General features: G+C 53.5%; 1 protein-coding gene across 1 annotated transcript in view; it reads left to right on the top strand.

Annotated features, from left to right (window-relative positions):
• SH3PXD2B (SH3 and PX domains 2B) overlaps positions 1–7,164 on the top strand; it is a gene marked incomplete at its 5' end in the record, with an annotated part of 56,653 nt that extends 49,489 nt beyond the window's left edge. Inside the window, 5 exons of the mRNA XM_010012350.1 lie at positions 1,987–2,104; positions 3,354–3,580; positions 4,138–4,187; positions 4,650–4,775; positions 5,668–7,164. Coding sequence (XP_010010652.1) covers positions 1,987–2,104; positions 3,354–3,580; positions 4,138–4,187; positions 4,650–4,775; positions 5,668–7,164 — 2,018 coding nt within the window. The remainder of the gene's footprint in view (positions 1–1,986; positions 2,105–3,353; positions 3,581–4,137; positions 4,188–4,649; positions 4,776–5,667) is intronic.
• Positions 7,165–8,569: the final 1,405 nt, after the last annotated feature.

Genomic DNA, 8,569 nt, shown 5'->3' with positions numbered 1-8,569 from the left:
GCCCCCGCCCCCAGCTTCTCCCTGCTGATCTGCACCGAGCTGCTCACAGGGCTGTGTAGCCCTCCCTGACTTGGGCAGGACACAAGCCTGGGGAAGGACAAACCCACACATGCTATTCAGTCCTGTCTGCCCATAATGGTCCTGCCCACCCAGTGCTCTGCTCCAGTGGAGTGGGGCAGGTGGACACTGGTGGTGTATCTGCTGGCCTTTCTTCTCCCCACAGAGGGGCTGAAGGTGCCGCCTCCAGGGAATGCTCAGTCCTGCCATCCTAGTGCCTCCTTTAGGAGCTGTTTAACCTGCACTGGAGGAGGAGCAAAGCTCAGGGCATAGGACAGTTCATGTGTCTTCTAAATTCGTGCAGAACAAAGAACATGCATGAGCTCACATTGTGAGAATAGCAAGGTTGTGGCCTTTGCTTAGAGCAGATCTGAAATGCTCCTGGAGATGGAGGTGGGAGGGGAGCTCCAACTGGGAAGGGGTCTCCAGGTGAGTACAGTCTCAGTGCCACTCTCTGGTATCAGCCCAGTCTCCTCTTGGACCTGAAGTGCTGCTTCCTTATGTCCTCTCTTATCCTTCTCCTGCTTCCCCAACATGCTCTTCCCAGTCCCATGGAGATACTGGTCTCTGCCCAGGCACGTTGGCCGCCGTCGGACTCTTGGGGACTTGTACACCAGTGGATGGGGTCAAGGTGGACTTCACAGAGACTTGTTTGGCTGCCCATGTTTTGCGCTTGGAACCTTGTCTGCATGTTGGTTTGCTCTGCATGTGATGAACCCTGCCTGTGTCAGTGCTCAATGCCTGCCATATGTGTTCCTCAGCCTTCTATTAGGCCCACTCATGTCCACCTCTCTTTCTTCTGTCAGCTGCTCCTTCATACTTTTTGAGGCTTGTTTTGGGTACAGAGGCTGAAGTTTCTGCTTTCCCCCAACACGTATGTGCAGACTTATTGCAACTGCTGCCTTAGGTCCTGTAAGAGTAACTCCTCTGAGCGTGGTCCTCAGGTTGGTGGCTCAGATGGGGTCAGGAGGAGAAGAACCAGCTTGGTTTTGCTGGATGTGACAGGACATTTTCTGCTTGGACTCATTTGCATGAAGGGGGAGGGAAATAGGGCCCTTTGAGGGCTGTGCTCCTCCAAGAAGGGAAATTCAGGAAACCTGCACAGTGGGATACGTGAATGTCCAGAGGTGTGGGGTTTGGAGACAGACTTTTCCCAAAACGGCCTTCACCCTCTTGTGGCACTGCTTAAGCACAGGCAATTGCTTTCCTGGTTTTCTTCCAGAGAGGACAGGACAAGGTGAGGGAGAGGGGTGGATGGATAAACCTGTTTGTCTGACATGTCTGCTTGGCTGTTAGGATGTTTCCCTTCCTCTTGAAGGGAAGAGCATCCATATCCCTGCTTGCCATCATTTGTTCTAGTGGACAGGACATCAGATTCTTCTCCAGGCTCACCACGTGGCTTTGACAAGTGTCTTGGGAGACTTAGATGTTGAACAGGGTTGTTCATGTAGACCTGCCATTGCAGAGCAGTTTAAGAGCTGTTCATGAGAGCACACCTGTATGTGTGGGGTTACTTCTTGACGGCTGTGGGATTTATTTCCCTGTACAGGGGACAGTTCTTCTTTAAACACACTAAGAGAGAAATGTGAACTGAAATGGAAGCATGGAAGGGCTTCTGTGAAGAGAAGGTGAAAGGAGAGCTGTCATATCAGAGGTAGTCTTTAGTCCTGAGGGAGAGGAGGAACTGTTGTAGACAATTTCTTTGGGCCAGACTAGCTCTGCAAAGTTTACATTTCCAAATGCAGCTGGGTTTGTTTTGAAATACATTTCAGTGACATTTCTCTCCTGAATGGTTGTGTATCTCTGTGTGTTTGCACCTATATTACGACAAGAATTATCATTTACATAAAGTACTTTTAACCATTGCTCAACTGAGTCCAGGCTTCCATAAAACTGTGTCTCTGTGAAACTGCACTTTCTTTCCAACAGAGGAGAAGTACACCGTTATTTACCCATATACCGCAAGAGACCAGGATGAAATGAACCTGGACAAGGGGGCCGTGGTGGTGGTGATCCAGAAGAACCTGGAGGGCTGGTGGAAAATCAGGTACTGTCCCTACCTCTTGCTCTTACCTGGTACTGCAGCTGGGGCTGTGCAAAGCACATGGGATGTACAGTCCAAAGGCAAGTCTAGGAAAGGGCAGAGAAGCAGAACTCATTTCTCTCCGTCCCAACAAACTAAGGCTAGTTGACATTCAGGGCTTCAGCCAACCATAGCTGTGGTTTAACATCTTCAAAATCCCCAGATTTCCTGCGCTGGGAGGTGGACTGCATCACGGCATCACATGCCCCAGCAGTGCAAAGGGAACCAGTGTGAGAGCATTAGTGTTACATCATCTGCTGCTAGTAGGAAAACCAGTGTTCCAGAGGCAGGCTGGATCTTTTGGCTGTGTTAGGGGGTGAGAAGAGAAGGGCCGTTGTCTGGGCCAGGTCTGCTGTGTGTAGGGTATGCTGAGGCCAAAGACTCCAGACCATGCCGAGCTGATACTTGTTTTCTGCTGGAAGCTCATTTTCTCTTGTCTGTGGTCTCACAAACGGCCGGACTTGGGCAGGGTGGGAGCACATGCTGCAATTTTCTTAACCTTACATTGAACCTGTGGTCTTGGCAGCAGCAGAGCCCCAGAAAAACATCCATTGACTTTTTAGGTGGAGGAGGGCTGCCACGAGAGCTCTAAAGGCAATTACTCAGTAGCTGGTGCCATCTGAGCATAGTAGCTGGAGCCCAGCCAGTGGGGAGAGTCTCTGCCGCTGGCACGGACCCCTCCAGCATGGCAGGACACTGTGGATGTGGGTTTTCAATCACATCACGGGGCTGGTTTCTCTGCTGAACTGTGCAGATTTAGAGCAGGGAAGGGACCCAGGCTGCCGGTGCTCAGGCAGAGGGCTTGTGCCTTCTCCAAAGACCAGGTACATCAATCCTAGCAGCAGCCCTCTGGTTTTCCCCTCTGTTCCCCTGCCAGTGTGTATCATTCCTGAACTAGTGCCATTGCTGAGGTGAAAAGGAAATGGGGCTTTGTGCCATTCCCAGCCTTTGGCCCGCTGGCTGTGTCCAGCTTGCACAGGAGTGTTGGTCATGGCTGGAGCTCTCCAGGTGCCCACACACCACAGAGCATGACCAGCTCGTTCTGCCCAGAGCATGAGCATCTTCAATCAATGTCCGTCCTGAGCTCAGCTCTGGGGGTGTCTGATGGCACAGCACCACTGGAGCACAATGGGTCACTCCTCCAGGAAGGGCTCACGTCCCCGGTCCAGCACAGGGGCTCTGCACAGTGACACTGCCATTGTTGCCACCACAGGTACCAGGGCCAAGAAGGCTGGGCCCCTGCCTCCTACCTCAAAAAGGGCAGTGGAGAGATGTTCTCACAGAAGCTGGGCTCAGGCTCCTCCACCCATTCCTGTGCCTTGGATCTGGACGGCATCTCCCGGCAGCAGGTCCTGGGGAGCCGAGAGAAGGATGGGCTCGCTGGCCAAAGGGATGGGAGATTCGACAGCCGTCCCCTGCCCAATGCTGACATCCGACGCAGTAAGTGGCCGGTCAGGAGGGGGCCAGTGGTGGCTGAGGTGCAAGTGCAGCCTTTCCTGCAGGCTTTTCAGTGATGTAAGGGAGTGTGAGGGAGGCAGAAGGTTTGTAGGTGCTGTGAGTTCCGCATCAAGGTCTGGAGATGGCATTGCACAGGCAGGTGGGTCACAGGCACAGTGCTGCCCTGGGACCTGCTGAGCATCAGCAAGTGTGATAGGGATCCAGAGATTCTCTCCTCAGAAGCTGGAGCATTTTTACCCCTCTGGAAGCCAGTCTTCTGGGTCAGGCCTGCAATGAAAAAGCTAGTTTCATGTGGTCACCTCAGCTGTGTTTCCCAGCAGCACCTCATGGTGCAAAGCTGGTTCCTCTTCCAGTGGGATGCCCTCAAAACCTGGGTGACCTGTGCTACTCAGGGTACCAGGCAGACAAATTCCTCCAGCTTCCTTGCCCATGGGGCAGGTTGGTCCTTGTCTTTCCTTTTCTCTGTCACTTGTGTGTTTTGAACACACATGCAAGCAAAAGCCAGAAACAAAACAGTATCTGAAATTCTTCCTCCACAGAGTCACCAAAGATGAGGCAGAGACCCCCTCCTCGCCGAGATCTCACCATAGTAAGTGCCAGTTGGTGTAGGAGTGCAGCAATGGCAAAGGAAATCAGAGGAGCACTGAAAGGACCTCTGATCACTGGTTATTCTTTGCCTGGGATTTTGTCCCTGTCCCATGGGCTGTGCTTGTGGTCAAGGCCAGAGTACGCATGCTGCCTCCCTGCTGTCTTAAGACTCTTCTCTTTGCATGTGGTCTTTAAAGGAACTTTTAGCCAGTCTGTACTGCAGGGCTGGGTTGCCAGTGGGAGGCTGCAAACTGGCTCCCTCCCTCTGGCTGTCAGCAAGAGCTCTGGTGCCCAGCCTGGAAATGGTTTGCCTGTTTGTGTTGGTGAGGATGCTGCATGGGCACAGCAGATGTCCTGCTCTGGCTGTACTGTCTTGGACCTCTGCGGGCTGGTGGCCTGTGTGGATGTCATGTCACACCTGCTGTAGAAACACATTGATGGGTTTTCTTTTCTCTTGTCATAGCCACGTGGTTTGAACCTGCCTAAACCTCCTGTCCCTCCTCAAGTGGAAGAGGAATATTACACCATTGCTGACTTCCAGACCACCATCCCTGATGGCATCAGCTTCCAGGCAGGAATGAAAGTAGAGGTGAGACTGTCCTCTTACATCTTCACATCAGTGCAGTGCTTCTGACTCCCATTGCCTGGGACCTGTTTCAGGCAGGAGGTCCCTTTCCAGGCAGGGAAGATCTGCTCCCCACAGCATTCTGGGTGGAAACGGGGCACAGTGATGCATGTGATTGCCTCTGTGGACTGTTAACATCCCAGGGCTCTCTGAGAGTGAGAGAGACCCCCGTATGAGCTCAAGAGACTTTGAAGTCCAGAGTGTTCTTGGTGGACTCCTATCCTGCAAGTGTGTGGGTGCTGTGTTGTCTGAGCTAATGGAAATTAAAACCACACCACAAATAGGGGTAGAGATTGTGTTTTTTCCCTAGTTAGGCCAGGTGTAAAGTCAAAAGCCTTTCCAGAATTGCTTTCTACTGGCAGAATTCCTCCTGCAGAGGTGATTTTGCTTGTCAAAACGTGATCTGTGGCTTTCTAAGAGGATTTTCCCTTCACGGCTGCCCCACTGGGCTCCTTCTAGGTCCCAGCCCCACTTGTGGAGCACGCAAAGGACCGTGTCTGAGGGTGTCTGGTCCACGCAGCATCGCTGCCGGTTGGTCGCTCCAACAGTGCCGCGCAGTGGCCACCGCTGGTACCCGGCATCCCGGTCCCGGGATAGGGACAGCTCAGCTACAGCTCCTCGACGTGGCGATGTTGTTCCTCAGTTCCATGGCACGCAGGTCTCCTTCCCTTGCAGAGGTTGTTACCAGGTTCCCCTCCCATTAGGATACCCACGCTGTGATTACATGGCTTTTGGATGGAGAGGCACCAAGGCCATGTGCCACGCTGGCATCACTTCAGAGACACTGAGCATCCCCTTTTGTGCATGCAGAAAGCACCCCTGTATGGATGTCTGAGGTTTCCTTTCCCCTTGGCAGGTTATTGAGAAGAACCTGAGCGGCTGGTGGTACATTCAGATTGAGGAGAAAGAAGGCTGGGCCCCCGCCACGTTCATCGATAAGTACAAGAAAACCAGCAACGCATCCAGGCCAAACTTCCTGGCTCCACTTCCTAGCGAGATGGCTCAGCTCCGGCTTGGTGATGCCGCGGCTGAGAGCAGCACCAGCGAGGAAGCGACAGGACCGTGCCGTCCTCTGCCAGAGGCTCCTCCTAACGGTACGGACTGTGGTGGGAAGTGGGCCAAAGACTGGAAGGGGAAGGAGGCTCCTGAGAGCGGGGACTTAGCCTTTGCTGGTGGCTATGAGGAGATCTCAGACCGTGACACAGAGGAGAAGCCCAGCCTGCCGCCCAGGAAGGAGTCCATCATTAAATCAGAAGGTGAATTACTGGAGAGGCAGAGGCCTCCTCCCAAGCCCCCAGGTATGATTCTGCCCATGATTCCACCCAAGCAGTCGGCAGCCCCAAAAGACATCAAGAAGCCAGAGCTCAAACCAGAGAAGGGCAAACTCTTTCAGCTGAAAAACGAAATGGGACTGGAATGTGGACATAAGGTGTCAGCCAAGGAGGTGAAGAAGCCAAATCTCCGGCCCATTGTCAAGCCAACGAAACCAAAACCTGAGCCCGTGGAGGACAAGCCTGAGCCCATCACCCAGAATCCATTCTTGAAGTCAAGACCTCAGATTAGGCCAAAACCTGCTGCAGCCCCCAGGACTGACCCACCACCAGCTGATGATAAACTGGACATCTGCAACCTGCGGAGCAAGCTTAGACCTGCAAAGTGCCCAGAGAAACCCTCCGAGCAGGACACCGCTGCCAGCGAAAGCTTCTTCAGTAACGCCATGGCCTCTTCGGAGGCTTCTGGAAGGTTTCAGGAGCGACCGAGCATGGAGAGCAAACCCCTGCCCAGGCTGGACAGCCACACCACCAAAGAGGCGCTGCCCAAACCTCCCCTGGGCCCCGCAAACCCCATGGGTGCCAGGGAGGCGCCACCACAGCGCCCTGTGGTGCCACCTCGCAGACCACCCCCCCCCAAGAAAACAGGGGGTCCTGCCTCTGTCCCTGCAGCAGAGCTGAGGACCCCGGTACGGGAAGCACCTGAAATCAGGTCATCCCCAGTGCCGGGGAGGCCCATGCTGGTTCCTCCAAAAGCCAAACCATTCCTCTCTGCCTCCATCCAAGACGAAGCCAAAGTAAAAAGCAGCATAAGCCCAAAGGTCATATCCAAGCCAGTGGAGAGAGGGGAAGCCAAGGAGAGGACCTCAGCCCCCGTCTCCAGTCTGGACATCACCAGGGAAGCTCTCTATGTGGCAGTGGCAGATTTTGAAGGCGACGAGGAGACCAACAGCTTTAAAGAAGGGACTTTATTTGAAGTCCGCGAGAAGAACAGCAGCGGCTGGGGGTTTTGTAAGGTCCTGACTGGGGGGCCGTGCTGGGAGGGCTGGATCCCTTCCAATTACCTGCGGAAGAAGCCATAGCTGCTCCTCTGCTTGCACAGCTGGAGGTTCCCTGGTCTCTCACCTGAGTATTTAATTAGCAGATTAATTTATAGTTTTCCATGAGGCTGGCTTTAAACAAAAGGTAATAATCGAGATCCCACGCATCCCAACTGGTGCCCATTGGTGGCAGCGTGAAGGAAGCAGCTCAGCCTTCCCTCCCCACCTGTGTGCTTCCGTCTGCCCTTCTCTCCATCTCTCCTGGAGCAGCCAGAGCTGCTCTGGCCAAGCTTTGTGGCATACAATGGCTACCATGGTTCTCCGTGCTGGGGAGATGGACCTTGATAGACATTGTTCCACCTGTATGGGGTGTGGAATGGTACCAACCAAGGAAGTCTGGCGGCATAAAAGGACTTGCCTTTCCCTGAGGCTTAGGGTCATGGCCAGATGTTGTAGGTCACGTTGCTTAGTCCAGGTGTGTAGCAGAGCCACAGGGAGTGTGGCAAAAAGGAGGAATGATTGCTGAGAACGGGGTCCCTGTAGCTCTGTGTGCACATGCAGGCGCAGGCGTTGCGCCCCAGTTAAGGGCTGTGCCTTGCTCCTCCCCTGTGCATGCCATGGGGTTATCCCTTGGTCCTTCCCTGCTCTACAATGACAAGTGTTAACTTCAACATCCTCCTGGTGGAAAAAAAATACAGACAAATGCACACATGCACACACACACACATATATAACAGGTCCTCTCTGTGCTGATCCAGGACGCTATGCAGGCTTCTCCCTTGCAGTATTGCAGCCAAACAACAAGAGGTGTTTTGCTTCAGTAGCTGAAGAATACTATGCAAGGCACAGAGGACCAAAATGACCCCAAAGCCCCTGGAAAAAGGATGCTTTGCTTTCCTTCCCACACAGACTGCCCTGCCTGTTGGACTAACAGGGGACCACCCGTTCCCCATGACCCACAGAGCTTCCCGGGCTGGCGGGCAGCAGCCAGGAGGTGGGTCCTTCAGTAGGTGCTGATATTATCAAGTGCAATGCAGAATGTGGGAGTTCAGCTCCTCATCACAACCAGTTGTGAGGTGTGTCTGGTGCTCAGGGGCTCTCTGCCTTGTCTGTCACCCCATCTGCCTGTCGTCCAGGTACTTTGCTTTCACCCTGCGTGGTGGGCTGTTTGAGGGTCTTCAGGGCAAGCAGAGCCTGGGTTTTTTTCCATGCTGACATTCCTGCCTGCGTAGCCTAATCTTGCTCAGTGTTGCTTGTCCTAACAGGAGGATTGAGCGTGGATGAGCTGTTGTTTCCCAGTGCTGCTTTCTTCTCTTCTGTGCTTGGCTACTTGCAGATTTAGGGCATTTCTCTCTCCAGAAGAGCTTTAAACCCAGTGCTTCCGTGGGTTTCTTGTTGACCAAGCCCTGTTGCCCTTTCTAGTCTAATTGCAAGTCTTAAGTGCTGC

This window comes from Nestor notabilis, unplaced genomic scaffold (genome assembly GCF_000696875.1).
Source record: "Nestor notabilis isolate BGI_N333 unplaced genomic scaffold, ASM69687v1 scaffold30713, whole genome shotgun sequence".
NCBI lineage: Eukaryota > Metazoa > Chordata > Aves > Psittaciformes > Psittacidae > Nestor > Nestor notabilis.
Note: the sequence above shows the minus strand (reverse complement) of the source record. Positions and strands in the feature narration are given on the sequence as shown.